This window comes from Halichoerus grypus, chromosome 6 (genome assembly GCF_964656455.1).
Source record: "Halichoerus grypus chromosome 6, mHalGry1.hap1.1, whole genome shotgun sequence".
NCBI classification, from domain to species: domain Eukaryota; kingdom Metazoa; phylum Chordata; class Mammalia; order Carnivora; family Phocidae; genus Halichoerus; species Halichoerus grypus.
The window spans coordinates 59641163-59663471 of NC_135717.1; the positions used below are offsets into that span (position 1 = coordinate 59641163).

Sequence of the window (22309 nt, forward strand, 5' to 3'; positions counted from 1 at the left end):
AGGCAGGACTAAGTCATCCCAATCAGATTCCTTCACAACAAAATGGAAAAGTTCACAAGGTTGGAAAACTGCAAATGTCTATTTTAAAAAGTGCATCTGCTTTTCCTCCCCCATTCCCTCCCATACCCTCATAGGCTCCAGAGGGAATCAGAAAACACAAAATACGTGAAGCCAAATGGAACGCCAGTTCAAACCGAGAAGGGTAAACACTGGACAAGATTGCAAACACATACAAATACTAGCAACACAGACCACTGTGAGTTTGGGGCAACCGAAGAAATACAAAGTAGTACCAGAAGGCAAATAGATGTTGCAGGCAAGTGAACTGAAGACAAACACAAAGATCAAAGAAAACCTTTCAGTGAAATAAGCAAGAACCATCAGGAGTATTGCCAGTCACGGAACTGTGTGTCAAATGAAAATAAGTTAACCTAATCTGATACCAAAAGGCAATAAAGATAATTTCAAATAATACTATTCAAGAATCAAAACAAAATTAGATCAAGTTTAAATAAAAGCCTCTTTTATTGAATCAAAGTAACACAGTAGAGATGTAAAATGAAAATCCTTTGGTAACTTAATACCTTGGAAAGCAGATTGAAAAGTAAGAAAGCCCAAAATAATCACATAAGAAAATGAAAATATTCAGCAATCAAAGCAAGAGGGGGAAAATATCACGAGAAACACGTAATGAAAACAATGATACAGACTTAAAAGAGAAGGCCCCTATGCTAATGCTCATGAAAACCAAATGTGAACGATGAAAACATGGTACTTTTGCCTCAAGAAAAGGAGCCAATCGTTTAACCCTTTGTCCCAACAATTTCTTCTGACCCATAGGAAGGACCCTAAAACTCTAACTCTCCCAACTGCCCAGCCACTTAATTCACAAAATACAATGGATCACCTTTAGAACAGAAGCACATTCTCATACATAGAGAAGCAAGGGCGGGGGGGGGAGGGGGATTTATTTAAATCTATGGCACTTAGCTTAGGAAAATGTAAAAGATCTTAGAGAGTTCTTGTCCTATATCCTTCTTGTTACAGATGTGGACTCTGTGTCTAACGTCAGATGGCCTCCAGAGAACTCAGGCCACGTGGGCGAGAGCTAGGGTGAAGTCCACAGTCTTGTCCTGTGGCCTGGTGCCGTGTCCACTACAACATGGCATGGCCACACACACCCCCTCAACGGCAGGGAGAGAACCCACTATTATAGAGCCTCTCTCTGGGACTTAGCACATTTCATCATATAAAGTCCTAATGTAGATGTTAAAAAAATCACCAAAATCTGGAAGAAAAAATGGCATTTCTAAATACTTACATTTTCTTTTTTCTTCATCTAACCACTAACAAGTACTGTTTTAAAATTCTTTTCAATTTCTAGAATGGCATTTAAACCAATACATATGATTTACTCAAGACACTAAAGGTTTTCATCAAATAGCCATCAAGACCATAAAAGTTTCTTCCTTCTATGGAGTCAATCAGCACCTCCTTACCAGGGCCCAGCATAGTACACATTTCAAAGAGGACCCTGAATTTCAAAGTAACCGAAAAGTCATGGATACTACTCCTTCCCTTCCCCATCAGGAAAACAAAACAAAACAACACTGGGAATGTTTCCATTTTAGGTTTTTTTTTTTCCAGCTATGCTTTAATGTCTTTGAAACATATCAAAACATCATCAGAACAAAAATGGAAGAATTTCCTTAAGAGCCTTCCACAACAGATTTGTATTTTAAAAAATAATTATACTATATATATTTATAGATGCAGTTCTAGTTTTTAAGATATGAGTTTGTTATACATCTGAAACTAATACCATGTTATATGTCGATCATTCCTCAATTTTAAAAAAAAAGAATGAGCAGGAAAAAATATTAATTTGGTCATTTCATGTATTCACCTTCTGTAGGGCTTCTATTCTAGCGAGGCAAAGACAGATGAGCAAATAAACAAATAGATATATAATATCTCAGGTGGTATCAAATGCTAACGGAGGGGGGAAAAAAAGGAGGGTAAAGAACAGACAGGGAAGGAAAGGGTGCTATTTTATCTCTGGTAGTTAGAGAGGGTCTCTCTGATAAAGTGACATCTGAGCAGAATCGTGGAAAAAAAGTGGGACTAGCCAAAAGCAAATACGGGGATGAGAGGGAACGTTCCAGGCAGGGAAGAAGTTCAGTCCAAAGGTCCAGAGTGGGAGCTTGCTTGGAAGGTTTGAGGAAAGCAGGGAGACAGGACAGTGGGGGTGGACAGAGAATGGGAGGAAACGAGCTTAGGGTAGCAGCCAGGGCCCAGAGCAGGTGAGGGCCTTGTAGGCAATGATGAGGATCTGGGTTATAGTCAGCAGAATAATCAGCGGAAGAATGACATGATCTGACTTACGTTTCAGAAAGCTCCTTCTGGCCGCCAGGGGGAGAACAGAGCGGGGCAGAGGGTTGACAGCGTGGGATGACAAGAGCAGAAGCAGGAAAACAGTCCGGAGGCTACTGTGAGGATCCGAGGCAGAGGGGGTCCCAAGCGCTAGGATTCTGGATGCATTTTTCCTGGTAGAGCTGATAAGATTTGCTAATGGGTTGGAGGAGGGTGTGAGTAAAGGACAGGAGCCAAGGATGACTCCACAGAGTTTGACCTCAGGACCTGGACAGCTGCAGTTGTCCCTTAGCAAACTGGAGACCTGAGAAAGAACAGGTTGCTGGGGGGGAAGGAGGGGAGTAGGGATATTGTTTTGAACATATTAGGTTTGGTATGTCACTAATCATCTGAATACAGACATAAGGTGCCAATTGATAGAATGTGCCTTGCTTCCCTTAAAATAAATAGAATTAGGCGCATACTCCCATGTAGTCCAAAATCTTTTTGAATTAATGCAGATATCTTGTGGGTACACCATCACTTGGATGAGCATTATAACACTTACCAGCACATCTTTACCTTTGCTTTATACCTCAATATCTATTTTCCAAAATAGGGAATATCACTAAGAGCAGAGCATCTTGGCCCCGTAACAGGGGGATGAGCACGACAAGGCATCTTTAAAGGCATTTTATAAGACATTATTTAAGCTCCTGAGACACCCCCTTCCTGCCAGAAATCTCGCCCCCCCCACTACCCCGCCACCACCTTCCATGGAGTCTGAAATTCCTCCATTTTAAAAAACGTAATTATTCCCTATTAATGTGTTATCTTACATTCTGCCATAACTGTAAGAATATTTATGTATACCATCTTTCAATGGAGACATTTTCTCATTCAGTTTGGCAGGGTATAGGGTCCTTTTGCTAAAAATAATTAGAAAAAAGAAGGTGTGGCTTAGGAAGAGAAAGAAGGGATAACCTAACAACAGTGGGTTTTCACGGTGCAGTGCTGGAGGTGGAGAATGGAGGGAGTCCACAGGTGCTGAGGGACCGGACACATCTGGGAGAGGGGGTCTGAATTCTCCCTCTCTACGCAGGTTCATCCAGGCCCTTCTCATCGCCTCCTCCCACAGCTGTATCCTGTGTAGCCTTCCCTCTGAATTCTGACTGCCTACTCGACACCTCCATTTGAACATCTCACTGACACATCATTTCAGTGTTCTGTTCTCTCTCTCAAAGGCGTTCTTCTCCCAAAGCCCCCTTGGCCTAGTTAACAGCATTGAGCATTGGCATTTCGGCTCAAATCTTCCTTCCCCGGGAAGGCTTCCCTAACATCAAGGCCAGATGGAATTCCCCTGTTATACATCTTGTAGCCCCCATGCTCTCCCCTCACTGCACTTACTCTGTTCTTAATTATATATTAGTTGGGTCAGTATCTGTTTAATGTCAGGGTCCCCCACCAAACTCTAAGCCCCTTAGAGCAGATGCGCATCTCTTTTGCTCGCTGCTATTCACATCGCCGGATTCCGGCTCTTGGCTGGTGTACAAAGAGCACTCAATTAACATTTGGTGAATAAATGAATGAAGGCTGTGTTGGGTGTACAGAGAAGAAGGAGAAGGGTCACTGCTCAGGCAAAGTCTCTAAGGTACATTGCATCAACTCCAAAATGCTGGACTGAGTAAAGTTGACTAAGATGGATCAAAATTTCTTCTTGTATTTGCTTTGGGTTTTGTTCATCTCATCAAGCATTGACATTATTCTGTACCTCCAGAACCACAGAGGACACTGAAGGGAGAAATCCATAACCCCAAATCCAAAATCGAAAAACTCAAGAAGTTACTGAACCGTTTGCTAGAGGAGCAGTCACAGAAAGGGGAGATCGCCCATGTCTATCTCATCTACAGGAGAGCAAAACTAATTGACAAATTCTTCACTAGAATCGTAGAGAAAGGAGATCTTTTAAAACTTTGTAGTAAGGAGGGATCTTAAAATGAAAAAAAATGTGAACTCATAAAACAGTAGAAAAGTGGCTGCCAGGGGCTGGGGGGTGGGGGAAATAGGGAGAAGTTGGGAAGGGATACAAACTTTGAGCTGTAAGATGAATAAGCTCTGAGGATCTAACGTATAATGTGGTTATAATGGTTGACAACACTGTATTGTCTAGTTGAAATTTGCTAGGAGAGTAGAACGTGAATGTTCTCTCACACACAAATAGAAGATAGCTATGTGAGGTGATGGATGTGCTAATTAACTAGATGGGGAAGGGGGAGGTCCCTTCACAACGTGCTCATATATCAGATCATCCCAATGGACACTTCCGATATCTTAAATTTTATATGCTAATTGTACCTCAGTGAATCTGAAACATAAAAGAAAAAAAAAAAACTTTCTAGCAGGCTAAGGCCAGCCTAAAGGCGTAATTTAAGATGTATAGGATGTAATTGATTTTAACCTCCTAAGTGCTTTATTCAAACGAATGGAAAAAACAATCACACAACTGCAAGAGTTTTCATGGTCTCATCTGGTCTTCAGTCACTTTACTTTCTCTCCAACCACCCCTAACCCCCGTGTTAAGTTGCTCAACATCAAAATTGCCTGCCTTAGGGATTTATTTCAGCAATACGACCTCTGCGGTTGAAAAGGAAATTCAGGATTCCAGTAGTTCTTATGCGCTTCTGGCCCCTTACCCCACTGCCCATGGCACTAAAATGTACCTGCACCGTAGTCTTAAATGTCAATAAGACCTTTATCCACAGGATTCGTTTAACATCCAAAACAATTTCAACTAAAAGATCTAGACCTAATCCACTAGCTTGCAGAAAACAGAAGAGAGGATGACTACAGGAAATATAGGGAAGATTATTAACAATCAACAGTATTTTCCACTTAAAAAAAAAAAATCTCATATCTCAAGTATCACATCCAATTTGTTTTAGGCAAGATCTAGCTCTGTTTGCAAATGTATATCGATACTGTAATGCACACAAATTCATAGCAACCCCTCTTAGCCACTCAAATATAACTGTAAGATGGATTTTCCTTAATGGAAATCAGATACAAACTCCACAGAACTCCAGTGTCCACTCAGGCTGCATACGTCCATCACAGCCAACTGTGAAACAGATTCATGTAGCAGGTCCCAAGACCCTTTTGTCATTAAAGATCCATTGGTGGTGAAAATAGGGAAGGGGCGCCTGGGTGGCTCAGTTGGTTGGGCGACTGCCTTCGGCTCAGGTCATGATCCTGAAGTCCTGGGATCGAGTCCCTCATCGGGCTCCCTGCTCGGCAGGGAGTCTGCTTCTCCCTCTGATCCTCCCCCCTCTCATGCTCTCTCTGTCTCATGCTCTCTCTCAAATAAATAAATAAAATCTTTAAAAAAAAATAAAAATAAAAAAAGAAAATAGGGAAGTAAGACAGGAAAAACAAACATGCAGGAATGCAAATTAGTAGTTTAAAAGAAAAGGACTCAACTTTCTAAACAGAATTTAAAATTTTCAAATACACCCAGGCTATGTGTTTGTGCAAAGGTGAAGAATGTTAGACGCACTTGTGACATATTTACAAAATGAATTATCGTTCTCTGAGACTGGTTAATGTTTGCTACCTCCTTCATCCGACGGTCTGGTTACCTCACTGCAGCATGAAAAGCTAGGGTAAATCTCGGATATTTCTGATTTGTCATCTCCCAGACCTGTACAAAAAGTGCTGCTCGAGTGAGATCGAGAACGGTGTCTCCTATAGTGATTCGCCTTTTCTATATTGGAGGGAAAATTTTCACATTTGTGATTAAGTGACTTGAAGAACAAAAAAAAAAAAAAAGAAAGAAAGAAAGAAGAGAAAAATTACTTAAAAGTTTAACAAGGAAGAAAAACAGTTTCTTACTAAATAAAAATGCCAAAGCTCAACTATTATAAGCTCTAGTCACCTACTACCAAAGGTCAGCATACATTGCTGAACGATCGTTTATACTCATTTTAAGTCTAGATTTTAAAGGAGAAATGGGGGATGGGAAATGGACAAGAACTAAGAAAACACTGGCAAACTAAAATATTTCTATCAAACGTAACGTCTGGTTAGATATAATCGCTTTCAAGAATCCCCAAGCATACAGCATTTGTTGCCTTTTCTTTGTTTTCCGAAAATCTAATGACAATTTGGCTGATTATGTGGATCAAACTGACTACAAAAGTATTCGAGTCCCTACTTTGCCGTGGGCTTTCAATTTCATTAATGTCAGTAATGAAATGTAGAGTATAAATCAGGGGATAGAGTCAGACCCAAACGATATGATACATCTATTTATATTGTTTAAAATAATTGCATAACTGTCAAAGCTTCAGTTTGTTAAACACTATCTGAAAGTCTGAAATGTCAAACCATTGCTATCACTGTACCCAAACAACCAAACCATTCAGGTTTTGCTTTTAATTAGAAACATGCGGTCTAAATTAAAAGTCAAATAAACTTGCATATCTATACACTGTAAATTTTGCATTATACAAACCCTCAGAGATACATTTTAAAGGTACCTAAAAGTCTGTTTTATTTTAACACGTTCATGATGCTATATAGAAAACCTCCCTGCTGTTTTATATATAAATCTTAACATCTACCTTTAAAATGTTGGAACAGTGTTTTCCATGAAACAAACCTGTATGTCTCAGCACTTTAGTGCAGTCCAAATAACTGCATTTGAAAGCCCAGAAAACCTATAAAATCACATTCACTAATGAAAAGCAGACATCAGGAATCTCTGGACACCTTTCTAAGTGAATCTAGAACAAACGAATCTAAGATACATTAAAAATCCCCTTTGGAAAGTTTGTTTTCATAAATGATTAATGGTATTTTAAAGCTGCATAGCATTTTTTTTTTTTTTTTTGGTTTTTCAAATCCTCAACTTTAAAATTTAAATCACACAGTTGGTACCATGAGCTTCTACCACTTAGAGTAGCTTCACTCTCAGGACAAAACCACGTAAATGGGGAGGAACTCAAAATGTAAGCAGTACCAGAGAGCATATGGAGACTTCTAGACTGAATATTGTCTTCCAGGGGATCAAGGTCGAAGATGGAGCCAGGATCTGTACGCCAAACTTTGAGGTCTTTTACCAAAAAGAAGAAATCAACAAATCAAGAATGAATTTTAAAAAGTCAGCATCAGAGTCAAGTGCAAGTCTGGAAAAAGATGCATGTAATCAGCAAACCGGTAATAAGCAAACCCATTGCCCTGCAGACTTCAGAGGAGAACAAAGGGACAGTCACATTCACAAGGATTTAGCAAGAAAACTTTGTGAGCAAACTTCAGTTGCCTGGTTTATTCTTCATTGACCTTCCATCTGGAGCCTGTGACTCATCACCCAACACACCGGACAACTCCCCGCCTCCCTGAACACTCGTGCTCTCTACACACTGAAAGAGGTACAATGTTTGATTTAAACTCCCGATCAAGGACACATGAGTAATTCATAGGAAGTGACTGAGAGGTTTTTGTCTGAGAAAACAAAGAACAAAAACTTCTCTCCCCAAAACAAGTGTTTGAAATGTAGGTAAGTGGCAAGCCCACCTTTCATTGGGAGCCCGTGAGTACAAGCTAACCCACACGAGACACATTTATTGGAAAAGTGCAATAAAGCACAGCACTGATCAAGGAATGGTGAGGGATGGAAAGATGAGCAAGGAGCAGCTTCCAGCTCTCAAGGGACCAGAGACGCATTCACTGCCATACTTAGCAATCAGACCGAGCAAGCCAATTCACTCTCCTGAGTTGGAGGCAAAATTCAAATACAGTAACTTCCAGGTTTACCCGTGTCTCCAACTAATGGTGCTCAGGTCCTAAAATGATCTGCACAGTGCAGTATTCACAACAGGAGAGTGAAAAATCTAGCTACGGACAGAAACGGAGCTTGAGTAAAAACAATTAATTAATGAGCTGGAAGTGGAGCTCTGAGTATCTGTAATTTGTATTATGTGCTGGGCACTACCGTCCATCACAACCTAAGTCACTTATGCTTCATGTCATATTTAAGTAGGAACTATTACCATCCCCGTTTTATAAATGGGGAAACTAAGGCATAGAGAGATCAAGTTAGCCGGGCCATTGTTACACAACTAGTAAATAGCAGAGCCTCCAGCAAAAATCAAAGCGGCACAAGTTGGCTTAGTCTGAACTGCTCAGGAAATCTCCAAACCTGCATTTCCCTGCCTGGCTCAGAAGTTCGCTTATTGAACGTACTTCATTTTTCGGCTTCAGAGGAAAGTCCTCAATGGAAAACAGTCTCCCCCAATAAGAAGAAATAAAGTGACTTCCAGATTACCCAATAAGGGAATAATTTAGAGAGATATATGTTGAAGTTTTTTAAAAAAATAATGATTTCTATCCCAAAGGTAGTGAGTACTTAATTCTGAGAGCTCAATTCTAGACAATCTCCCAGTTTCTAACAAGAATTTCACCATCATTCCTGGTCCCTGATCTAGGGCGGAGGACCCCGGTGTAAGCTGTGCACCGTCAGGGTCTCCACCCTCAAGGGATGAATCAGACCCTCTGCACTCACTATCCCTTGTGAGATGTTAATCCAAAGCAATGAAATTAACTCCATGTTACTTTCAATGAAAACATCTCAACCCATCCATCCAATTTACTGTGATCCTTTTACACGATCACCTTTGCAAGATGTGCAAGAGCTCTCAATAGTGTGCAAATGTGTGTGGAGTCCCTCTGTGGAAAGGACTTTCAGACTCACTAAATCATTCAAGGAACTTAGAGCCTGGACCTCAGTACCGTTGCTTTACATTAAGACATTACCCAGTCAGATACACACTTCCCTCACCCAACCCACCTCTAAATGGCCTTTCACTAGTTCCAAAAAAATAAGCTCTTCCCTGTGAAGATTATGGATGAGTGTGGAATGATTCCCAAAAATATTATCTGAGCTTTAGGATTTGACTAGTTATGAAAATACCAACAAAAGTCATTTGGAAGTATGGGTCATTGATATGTATTGAAAAGTCAGTAATTGTCTTTCTAGCCCTGCCTAGGACTCTGGGGTGATCACTGCTGTCTCAGCCGCCATTCAATACTACATTCCTAAGATGTCCCCAGACAGACGAGAAGAACAGTGAGAAGTTTCCTTTGTCTCAGATTTATGGCGCTTGTAGACAGCTCCCGATTATCCCCATTCAGAGATAATATTCAAAAAAACATAAGCTATTCATATTATGGAATACCATCAGAATCTCTCTGGCACTTTTATTTGTGGTAAAAGGACCGAAATGGGATTATTTCTGTTATTTCTGTCCCCCGTGTAGACAATGTCTGCAGTACAATGCATTGATCAAACACATAAGTGAAAGGAAAACAAAATAATTGTTCAACCTTTGTTATCACTCATGTCTGATATTTGGGCTGCTTCTTTGCTTAACAAGAACACTCTTAAGGCCAGAAAGTTATTAAAGACAGAGAAGGTCCAATAATAGAAAGGACTGGCACTGATAACCTGGCAAGTACCATGGATCCCATTCAACATGGCACCGACAGCAGCACTTAGCCTGTGGTTCATTTTCAGTTGGGCACCACGTCAAACATCTGAGGAGGAGTCTAGTGAATAAGGAGGCTGATTCGAAAGCTAGGCCAAGGACAATCTTTTTGACTGTGTGGGCCTGCAGAGAAAGACCACCAGCTTACCGACAATGATTCCAGGTCTCCTGTCCATCTCCACAATGTGAGGATGGACGCCTTTGTAGGCCGCATCGCTGACCACTTGGGTGTTTTTCCTCACTCGCTCCGTCACGGGGTCATCTACAACAGGAGTAAAGCCCCTTCCCTTTGTCTTTTCAAAATCCTCATGATATTTTACCTGAAAAAAGGAAAAACAACATTAACTCAAACTGGAATTTCCTGATTGTTACATACCTCACAAAATTTTGATATGGCAACTGCATCTAGATTATTTTCCACATATATGTATCTAGAATCAACTGCATCTAGATTCAACTGCATCTAGATTCAACTGCATCTAGATTATTTGCCACGTATATGTTTCTAGAATCAACTGCATCTAGATTCAACTGCATTTAGATTCAACTGCATCTAGAATATTTTCCACATATATGTATCTTTTCCAATTACTCCAAAAATAGTGTCTGAAATGTCAGCTTCCTAGCATCAGAAATCAAGCGCTGATATTTTCACAATGTTTTTCATCATTACGGTTAGCAGCTCTTTTATATATAAACCAGTGTAGTATATCAGTGAGAAGGTTTAAAAGATATATATATATTTTTTTTAATCCTGGTGATTCCCTAAAATGTACTAACTTAGGTACAAATTAATTTTCTATCTTTGAACCTTTAATAGGTATTAAAATGATATATTATTTCCACACAATTATCCAAGAAAACAGTATTATTTAAAATTAGATTGAGAGTTACAAATAATTATATATATAATTTTTGTATATCATTACAAAAATGGACACATATACTTAAAACATACACTTTTTTCATGTTCTGATCTGTAAATTTTACTATAGACCACTGAATTGTACACTTTAAATGAGTAAACCTTATCACATATAAATTGTATCTCATGAAACTGCTTTAAAAAACATACACATTTTTTATAGTCTTTGCAACGTGTAAACATACCAAACTCTGTCTTAAAATTAATTGAAAAGAAGTCCAAGCAAATGTTTTTCATAAAATGCATTTATAGTAGTCATGTTAGAAATAAAAACACACCCAAAATATCACTGAGAAAAATTACTTTATTAGACTAAGTATGTCCATTACATTTCAGTGTCATTAGAAAGTCCCCCCAGAAGGATGGGCCCATCCACATTTTGTTTTGCATTCATGCTTTGTTAGTTATCCAGATTAATGGTGAATGACGCCGTCAGTACACTTGGTGGGGCCATTCCTTAGTATGTTTTAGTCATGAGAAGAAGGAGCTGGTTGTACCCTACCATTGAAATATGATTTTGTGCTTCTTTGACATATCTCAGACCAGGTGTATCTAAAATCAGACTTGGTCTACCTTTCATCTGTTTATGGTCCTGGGTATATTTTACCTGCAAAGTAAATAGTAGAATGTACTTAACAATAAGACAATTATAAGAAATAATACTATGTAACTTTTCAAACTTTCCAAATGAGTGAAACACATCCAACATATTCACAATTCTTTCCCAGGGAAGTTGTTCAGTGAATTACCTATCATTCTAGGGTAACAATCTAAAATTTTACTCTCAAAGTTCACCTTGAAAAGCTACAGCAAAGACAATCTAACTCTCTCTATGAACCGAGAACAGATGTGTGAATGACCAAGATTCACTAACAATGTAGTCAGGAAAAGTGGTTATCACACTTAAACAGGAAAAATCCAAACCAAATGAAGGCTAAATGTATTTTCCTGTTTCTAGGATTTCCCCATTTTCCACCGTAACACTGTTGAAGAATGCATACCAAGCCCAAGCATCCCTCTATTTCCTTTTCTTTTTTTCCCACCGTAGAGGGTAAGAAGTGAAGAGTATCAAATCAAATTTCCTTGTAAGCAGCCACAGCTTAAAGGTAGTTTATGTCAAATAGAGTCAGCATCTCTGGACAGAATGCCACTGGAGAGCTATAAACTGTTAAACCAAAATGCTGATTCCCAGGCATAAGAAAGTTCTTCTTGACGGCTGACCAGCAGAACACTGCTGTTTATGAAGCTGGATATGCATGACATCAAGATGGCCATTACTGAGGACCTGAGCACATATGTGCAATTCGGAACTAAAGCCCTGATACTTACTAAGAGAAAGTGTACTATCCAAATAAGACACTGAGGTGCACATGGGACTTTAATGAGTAACTGAATTCTATATTCAATGCATTGAAAGATTTTTTTCCTCTACATCTTACTCTGGAGTAACGAGTCATTTCTGATTTTGTTTTGCTGAGAACATTTGACAATCCACAGTCAATGAAATACATCTGCAAAATGACACTTATTTAACTTATGCATCAAAGACTTTACCACTTTCAAAGACACTGGCTAAACTAACATGAATCACTGTGTAAATGAGCATGATATAGTTTAAAACTAAGCTTTGAATGTAACCATTGGTCACATCTGGAAATAGCAATGAAGGGTTGCAGGATAACGTCAAGTTTTGCAATGGAAGTCATCTGAAATAACACATGTACTTACTGCGTGTATCACAAATGTTGCTTGAAAATACATTTTATTTTCACAAGAAAAAAAAAAAAACAGGACTGCAAGTAAATTATAACGGATGCATCCTTTATAACAGACCAAAACGAATAAAACCACTTGCCGAACTAATATTTTCTTGGTTCTTCTTCACTCTTTCCATTTCAGGAGTTACACTTAAAGCTGTAGCTCTTCCCAGTTGACCTTTATAATAAACCTATCATTTCAGAGAATAAAAAATAAGAGGACTGTGAATCAATTCAACTAAGTAAGAGTCTCACAGTAGCTATTTCAAAGAGCTAGCCAACAGGTGCCTGGGTGGCTCAGTCCATTAAGCATCTGCCTTTGGCTCAGGTCATGATCCCAGGATCCTGGCATCGAGCGCTGCATAGGGCTCCCTGTTCAGTGGGGAGCCTGCTTCTCCCTCTCCCACTCCCCCTGCTTGTGTTCCCTCTCTCGCTGTGTCTCTCTCTGTCAAATAAATAAATAAAATCTTTAAAAAATAAAAATAAAAAATAAATAAATAAAGAGCTAACCAAGAAAAGGGAACTATGAAAAAAGAGAATGCTTCTAGAGAGCTAACCATATTTAAAATGCTTGCATCTTAAATCAATCTATTTTCATTCATCCCGTAGCATGAATCCCTGGGAATGGAGTCACTGTGAATGTACTCAAATATATGGGCATACCATCAGTAAAGCTGTCAGAAGCATTGTATCACAAAGGAATAGGAGAAGAAATGTCTTTGTGGATATTACTTAAAGGTACTCTACCCATATACTGCTACGGTTTGTCAGTAATTAACTGCAGCAGAACTTTTGAAAAGATGCCTAAATAGTGACCGACATCATCCATAAACAGGCCAGCATGCTTCCCACTACTCTATTCTCCTTCTCAGTAACCACGTTCCTTTCTGAGACTAATGAAGTTATGTCAACCATGATTCTAAATATATCAGGAAAAGTTGAGCATCTACTTCTCCAAAACACAGTTGTGAGGCAAAGTGCCAAAAAATGGCCTGCCTTTGTCTTATAATCTGCTCGTGAGGCTTTAAAAGTTTGAGGAATAAAAGATTTCTTTGAACCTAATAGATTTCCAGGTTTCCTTTTCCAGAGAACCCAATCTATATGTTAATGACTTCAAAAAAGGATTCTCTCAGTGAACTACAGCCATGGATTACAGAAACAGAAGGGGATTAAGAATAGGCCATGAGTTGGTGCCTGAGTAAAACCTGACAGCCCCAATGGGGCCCGTCCCATGTGATCTCTTCAGGCATGCACACTTTATAATTGCCCCCAAGATATCATCCAAAAATAAAGCGACAGTAGCTGGGAGTGGGTGATGGGACAGGACAGGCTAATGAACAAGAACACATACTAGTAGGAAAGGCAGTAGGAAAGCTTATCTGAAGGGCCAAGATGCTAGAAGCTACCACTGCATCCCTTAGGGGACCACGGTAACTGGAAGCATGCAGACAAGATGAGAGGGACACCCAGTGATGGATAGACAAAAACCGTGCTGGCGGTCACTAAGAATGCTAGAGCACGGAATGCCTGGCTGAACCCACCACACCTCAGACCCTCCAACCTTTGAAGTCAACTGGCCGTCCATGGAGAGCAGAATTGTCAACACAAGGTTATGAAAATGTTATCAACACAATCCCTTCATTGACATTGATAATTCATTTGCTATCATAAGAAAAAAAGCTACTAAGGTCACACATTGCTGATGTTCTTCTGGTTTTCCTTAGCTCTCTTCAGCTCCGGTGGATCAGAAATGGCCGTTGCCTGTTTAATTTCTCCTTTGTATTTCACCTGCAGAGGATAAGCAAGAATTTTAATAGAGGGTAGAACGGTCTCCCCCGACACACCGCAGAGGAGGAACCTCAAAATTGACCCTATCTTTACACGTTTTCCCCCACTGTAGTTAGGCAGCCACCTTTCCGTTCATATCTACACCTGGATCCTGATTCTTCTGATGTGGCAAGCACAAAATGTCAGCTGTGCTTCTTTACAATGATTTTTCAATACATACTCTGCTGTCCAATACCGAAGCTAATTGCAAATTCCATAGCTAAAAGCCATGGAAATATGAGAGAAACAAGGGAATGAAGTCACTGCAAGAGAACCATAACGAGGTTGCCGGGCAGCCCAGGGAAGGCTATTTACTCTCATTCTGACCTGAGGCTTTCAAAAGAAGCTAAAGACTCCTGGCTCCTACCACATCCCAGGGGTATTATAAGAATAAAGCAGTATTCAGCCTGATTTTTCTCCTCCACCTGGAAGAACTCACACTCAAATTTTAAAGCCTTTCAAGATTCCCTGTTGGGGAAGAAGAAGGCTATTATTTATTTTGGTAAAAGTTCCATGAAAGGGCCCAAAAAATGGGAAAAATAACTAGTAGGGGGCACCTTTGAAAGGGCTTTCTGAATTGAGGGAGGCCTGGGTTCAAATCCCAGTTCTGCCCTTCACACTATGGGTTCCTGGCATGTCCGCTGACCTCCCCAAGACTCAGTTTTCTGCACCTACAAACCAGAAAAATAAATTGTGCCAACCTCATGGCTTCATATAAAGCACTGAGCACAGGAGCCTTATCAGAGGTACCTCCTGATTGTTAACTCTCACTGCTTTATTAGCAATAGATTACTGATGATTGACTAATGTTTTCCATTTTATTTATATGTTCCCCGCCCTGACCTTATGTCTTCGAACCCCAGCCAAGCCGAGTCTTCTTTTGCTCTATTCTAACAGATAATTTTTTTTTTCTCAGATTGACAACAGACCCACTTCTCTCCAGGTCCTTCCCTGAAAGTAGAGATTTACCTACTCAACTATGAGGTCCATGAGGACAGGAACCAGCTCCCACCCATCTTTGTGTGCCAGTGGAATGCCTGGTAGATTGGGGTGCTTGCTGAAGATTTCTTGAATAAACAACCATGGCTAAATTATAGCAAGACAGTCCCACATTTCCTGGATCGAAGGAGAGAATCAAAGGGCATGCCCTTGAGCACATGACCGTGAAAAGAAGCATCCAGCCCACCGAGGGCTTAAGCTTTTCAGAGAGCACCGTGAAGAATAAAAATGCGTAACGCTTGCCAATAAAGGAGAACACAGAACCACTTGCCGTACTCAGTTGCTCCTGGTTTCTCCTCACCCTCTCCATCTCTGGCGTGACGCTCATCGGCGTGGTTTTGTGGTACTGCTCTTTGTACTGGAGCTGCAAGACAAGGTGCAAGACAGTGTGGAGTTATGCGAAGGAGGTATGCACCCTCCTCCAGAACAGACTAAAAGGAATGCCACGCGGCTACAAAGCATCCAATAGTTAAAATCTTCATTAGGATTGCAAAGTGAAATATGTATCGCTAACAGATGTCTCCATTACACTCATCCCAGACTCCGAGCTCCTTCTTGTCCACATGTTTTGAATGCCACCTTTTGGCGGTGCTTCTTCGAATTGTATTATGTAATGGTGGCCTGAGTTTGGTCGTTATTAGTAATAAGAAATTACCCCTTCTGTGAATTCATTTCTTCATAGCACTAAAGCAACACTATCAAATTACTATTTTATACTTAACAATAAAAAGTGTACATTCTTATCATTAGCAAGGAGGGCTGCCCCCGTCCCATGCTTGCACCTTCGTGACAGACTGTCACTACGGAATCGCACCCCGAACCTCAAAGTTTCCCTTCTCTACAAAGTTCCCACAATGGCAGGCCTGTGCTCTGACTAGCATTATGGAAATCTGCCTTACCTACTGCATAAGAGGGTCTCTTTTTTGGCTGGGAGGATCAGACCCCAACATTTGTGGTCAGTTTTCCAGCAATTCCACGACACCCCAGGAAATAAATGAGCATCCAGCACAAAGAAACAGAACGGCATGTCCGTCCAATGAATTTTTGACAAGCAAAAAGTAAAACTGGAGGTTAAAATCCTATGATGAGGAACTCCACATCTTAATGATTTTCTGGAATTTAAATTTAGTGGAAGGGAATTTTTTTTTCTTGTGAGATATCACAAGACCTGCGGGGCCTGCAGATAAAATGGACTTGAGCTGCGCACCCTCAGCCGTGAACATGACAGTGAAGAGAAGCTTGATCATGTGGGAAATAAATGACGAAGAGTCAGGCCCCCTCCGGGGGGCTGCTTTCCTCAGTGGGCGCCTTTCTTTGTGCCGTGACATGTAGCTGAGAGTTTGGGCAGATTCTGTGTCCGGGATAATGAATTGTCTTAGTTAAAGTGAGAAAAGGTCCAGTGTAATCTCTACCAATGGCGGGATATGAGGAAAGATTACTCTGGGTAGTGATGGGAGGGGGGAAAAATCTGCTGACCGCATGACGGATGTGGAGAAACTGCTGGAGCCACTTGGCAGTGGATGTAAGTTTGGGGACGTAAAGCTGATATTGGCGACTCCTCCTGTCTTGTTTTCAACCATTCACAAACATGTTAAGCGCTCTCCAAGCAAGATCTCGCTTAATACCCTTTTCCCTGTTTCATAGGTAAGGAAGTTGAGGCTGGGAGAGGTGGTTGGTTTGGAAAAGATATACAGCAAGTAAGGGCTGGAGCTGAGATCCAGCCAGCAGACCTGGCTCCACATTCTTCCCACGACTCCAGTATGGTCCCAATTTCTACCATGTGCACACCTCTTGCCGTATGCTGGGCCGGCTATCAAGAGTGCTGTGATTGCCAATATTAGCCTTTCATTAAATTAACTCACTATTATTTGCAAATAAAGTTATTTTAAGGGGGTGTTATGTTTCTCTGACACATTGAAAACTACTAACCTTTCTTTTAGAAAAAGGGACACATTAAAACAATTTAATCCTTAAACCAAGGCCAGCTCACGGGTGGAGCACCTGCCACTTATATGTGAACCACACTTTGGGAAACACTGGGACTCCTGACTTGCTTCCTTAGGCCCCGAATTACAACTTCTCTCTGTACCATCAGGTCCTTGCCACCTTTTACCCCACGCACTCATCACACTAAACCTTCCCTTCCTTGATCGGGACTTGGACCCTGAACAGATTCGGTTTGCTCTGCCAGAAAGACGCTTCCTCACGAAATCCACCCTAACTTTTATTAATCCTTCAAGATCTAACTCAAATGTTACTCTTCCTCCGAGGGTCTTTCTCTCTCTCTCATGGACATTGCCTTCCTTCTCTGCATTTCCACAGCACTTTGCAAAAGGAATCATTACTTATCATTAAACATAAAGACACTGCATGTAATGTACTCCAAAAGCATAGTAAACAGTCAGTAAATATTAATTATTGTGATAACATTTCATGCATAATGGGTATTTATTCCCATGTCTGTTTCTCCTAGAGACCTGGAGAAGTCGCGCTCAGCTTTGAATTTCCCCAGAACAAGAACAGAGCAGGCATTCAGTAACATGTCCTTTGATGGATAAATGCACACAGGAGGTGTCATGCTAGTTCAGCCTAAAGATGGAGGGCATCTTAGCCCCACCTTTTAGGAACTGGCCTCCTGCAACAGTGTGCATCGTCCTGGGACTTCACCCGTACAAGTGCCACACCCTCATTGCCTACTGCCATTCAGTAAAGTAGAAAATGGTACTCAAAGAAATATGATCACACATTGCTGATGTTCTTCTGGTTTTCTTTAGCTCTCTTTAGCTCTGGAGGATCGGAAATGGCCGTCGCCTGATTCATCTCTTCTTTGTATTTTACCTGCATTACGTATTTAAAAAACAAGGTGGTAGATGATTAAAAACAAAACAAACAAACAAAAGCAATGTGGGTTTTAGTCAACAAGAGGCTTAAAAGATAGGTAAGAATCCTGCATTCGTAACTGTTACACAGTTGAATTTTTTAGACTCCAATTTTCCTTCAGTGGGAACACAAATTTTTATTTTATGGGATGTTGCTTTCAGGATTCCTTTATCCTAAAGTGCAAATAAACTCATATCTATTCACCTAGCCATCACCATAGGAGTTATTTAATTAAAATAAGCAAATGTTGCTTATGAAAATAAATTTTATCATTAGGCAAAGACACAAAAAACCTTGGAAATCATCGTAAGTAATATAATAACTTATAAGTTTCTAGCCAAAAAGCAGTTTCTACTCATTAATGTGTGAGTTTAAATGTATCATGGATTTAAAGGCAAAAGCCAAACTGTGTTAGCTACAGAGTCTTGGGAAGACTGCTTATCTGGGTGAAAGCACACAAATGATCCAGAATAAGGAAAAAAATAAAGTGGCCACAACCAAAGAAGAGAAGAGGAAGGTGGAGGGAAATGTACAAAAAAGCAGAGGCCAAGGCCCCTGATCTCTATCGAAGGCCCCGTGGCAAGAAGTCAGGATCATGTTATACAAATCCAGCCTATATACTGGCATTCGCTTTATTCAAAAGCTCTTCCTCCAAATCTATTTAGAGGAAGATCAACCAGACAAAAATGGTAATGCCAGCACACGGTTATGCATGAGACAAGAAACAGCTCTTTAAACTTATGAAATGATTAGTAATGCCATCGGATCAGGTGGTATTTTAATATGCCTAAAATTCATGGAAGATTAGATTCAAGAAAAAGGACACACATAAATATTTATATGTAGCAAATGCAGGCAAGACCTAAGAGGCACATGTTGAAATTTAGCAAAGACTTAAATCTACACAAACCAGGTTTTAGAAATCACTTGGTAATATTTAAATGATTAAGGCTGAAATCCATGCTGACAGAGACAAAGAAATGGTAACCTACGTATCTATGTCCTAGTAGCCTTAGATTTAATATGAGTAACAATGGCAATATGAGTCCAGATCCAAAACAGTTAATCTGACAATACGCTGAGAAAGACCACCTCTAAATAAGATTCAAAAATAGTTCTTAACAGGGAAAGCTAATAGCTAAAAGGCTTGTACATCGGAGGTGGAAAATGTCGAGATCTTTAAATGTTAGAGAATCATATCTTGGTTTGACAGATCTGGCCAATCTTGAAAGGGCAACTTTCCATTTGAATACTAAGCAGGAGTTTATGGCCCAACCTTATAGAGATACAGAATTACGCATTTATTGTTTGCTAGAAGAGGCAGCGGAACGCTGGAAAAAGAAATGATATACCATACTACTTTGCGTGATTTTCCTCGGGTAAGAAGCTAAACGTGATTAAAGATGAACATTTGTGTTTTTCATACGACTCTAAACTAATCAAAATGGCACAGTCATTTTACTGTAGGCAATGGAATTGCATACTACAGAACATTTATAACACTGTATTTCAGTACACTGATGGGTACATTTCAAATATTATCATTGGAAAGTGAAGGAAACATTTTACCCTTCTCTGCCAAACTAAGTTCCCTGCCGGACCCCAGCATTGCCGGACACAGGCTCTCGCCACAGTGGATCAGAACACATTTGCACACCCTAACGGTAATCTCCTTCTCCTCATGCTTTCTTCAGGTGACAGTTTCATTCATGCTACAGAAATTTTATTACACTAGTAGTCTGCAGATTTTTTGAAGTATGCTTTACTGTAGCATTACTTTGCCTTTCCTACTCTTTCTCCACAAAAGCCCATGCACACTCCTATTCTAGAACGCCACATAACTATCCTGACAGATACATCTAACCGGAGCTGTTCTACTTGAATTACTTAAAGGCTCTGCCTCCAAGAATGAAGGTGAAGAGAAAGGTCAAGAAGGGGATTTCAGGAAAGAACCTTTACGACTTCCTCAAGAAGAAAGTAAATACACTCCATATCCATGGAAGAATTCCTGTTGGTAAGGATAGCCAGTCTCCATTGTAAATGTCAAATACCAAATGGAAAAGTTTTTACTTATAACAGTAAGCGCCTCCTCTACCCTTCCCCCTAAGCTCAAAGGGAGTTGGAGAGTAAGTTATTTTACAAATTATAGTGAAGGTGCATGTTTTTGCTTTGCTGAAAGCTGGAAGAAGTAGAAAGCAAACAGGGCCTCTGAAACCTTCCCTTAAGCCACCAAATAGATGTACTAAGGGCCTTTAATCATTCTGCAGGGTAAAATTTCTTTCCTCCAAGTTGTGGAGAGGTACTGAAATTTATCTTTTCTCTGAAAAAATTTAATACAGTTAAAATTCTGTTCAAAACATGAAATCTAATCCTGGATTTCATTACTGGACTATTAAAGTGATCTATCTCTCGTGCACTATGATATATCAAGATGAAACACTGCTTTAGGTTCAAGGGGAACAAGGCGACAGTTTTCCTTCTGAAAGTGAGAACTTTGATATTTGATGAAATAGCATTTTAACAAAGAGAAGAATAAAAGAAAAAGTAGCCAGTTTAGCAAAGAACTAAAAACATTTATCTAGCTTATGCTTGCTTTTGGAAAGGATAATTAATGCTGTAGAGCACTTACTGAACTAATATTCTGCTGATTTTTCTTCGCTCGTTCAGTCTCTGGAGTATATTTTACTGCTGTGCCGGCTCCTACTTCTTCCTTATAAACTACCTTTGTTATAAGAGAAGGAAAGAATAATTATAAGCTTATTAGAATTCAGGTCCTAGATCAGATTCTTATAAAAGAAAGACAATTTCTCAGGTTCTCAAGTAATGTGAATACAGCTTCTATTTATGAGTAACAAGGTTATATCAATCAATTAAATAATCCATTATGAGAATAAATGTCCCATTTGGGTCTCACATTCCATAGCATCCCACCAATAACCCCCGATACCTCTTCTAGGACATGTGTGGTAGCTGACATGGCTGCAGATTATTTGGTCTAAGAATATAAGTGGGCAAACTAGAGTTTCCTTCTTCAAATACAAACACATATCACATGTGTGTTTGAGAAAAATCAAAGCACATATTAGAAAAGCTTACTAAGCAGTATCATTTAATTCAAAAACGGCATGAAATTTTAAGCAAGTGCTATTCTCCAAACACAAAGATGCCCTCGTTCTCTTCAAAGAAAGTACTGGCTCTATCCCCAACATCAAAAGTTTATTCAGTCTATTTCCCGTCTCTTCTACGTTAACCTTCCCACATGCCTCTCCACTCCTACCAACAATCCACCCCTTTCAAAGACAAAGCAAAACAAAGAAACAAAATGTTTTACCGAATAGTAGGATAATTATAAGAAAGGCATATGAGGACAAAACTATTCCCTCTGTTAAGATTTGGTAATTCAGTGGGCCCTAATGGGGGTTGGAAGAGTATGGCCTCAGAGATGTTTTCCACCACAAGACAAAACTCTAGAACACCACGGAATCACGGAATCACAGGAGATAAGGGTGGAAACAGTTTTTTTCCCCTGATCCTCCCTTCCAGCCAGACTTTTCCATTTCTTAGCACACCTGCTTTGAAGGCCCTAGAGGTACCTGACTAGCACACATTGAGGTTTAGAGTTTACCAATTTATTACAAAGTAGAAAATATTCCAAAAGTCCTCAGACTTAATAGAATTTATATTTTGATGAGACATTTACTTAACTACTAAGTGACTAATGAGCTAGTTCTACATAAAAATATTGGCTGTACGGTCAATTTTTATAATCTTAGAATTCAGGTTTATATATCCATTAAACGTAGACCCTGTCCCTTAATTAATGGTTGCTGATACAATTCCTATTCCTCAAAATAAAAATATAAAAGTTTAGGAATTGGTTACAAGCTAGTAAATCCCTAAATACATTATCATTGCAAATCAGTGACCAGGAAGGAAATCGCATGATAGGATTATTCTCATCTCTGAAGTAAAATCTGTGTGGAAGATTAAGATCTCTTTCCTAACAAACAATGAATCATGGAACACTA

At 39.8% G+C, this 22309-nt stretch overlaps 1 protein-coding gene across 4 annotated transcripts in view; it reads right to left on the reverse strand.

The window, feature by feature from the left end:
• NEBL (nebulette) overlaps positions 1-22309 on the reverse strand; it is a 342127-nt gene that overhangs the window by 21552 nt on the left and 298266 nt on the right. For 2 of the 4 annotated variants that reach the window (XM_036100137.2, XM_078075202.1), the window contains exon 5: positions 10042-10213. In XM_036100137.2, the coding sequence (XP_035956030.1) occupies positions 10042-10213 (172 nt within the window). Of the gene's footprint in view, positions 1-5962; positions 6113-7369; positions 7463-10041; positions 10214-11320; positions 11426-12673; positions 12767-14270; positions 14364-15672; positions 15766-18146; positions 18240-20910; positions 21004-22309 lie in introns of all 4 variants that reach the window. The other 2 variants (XM_036100133.2, XM_036100136.2) reach the window with 2 other exon arrangements.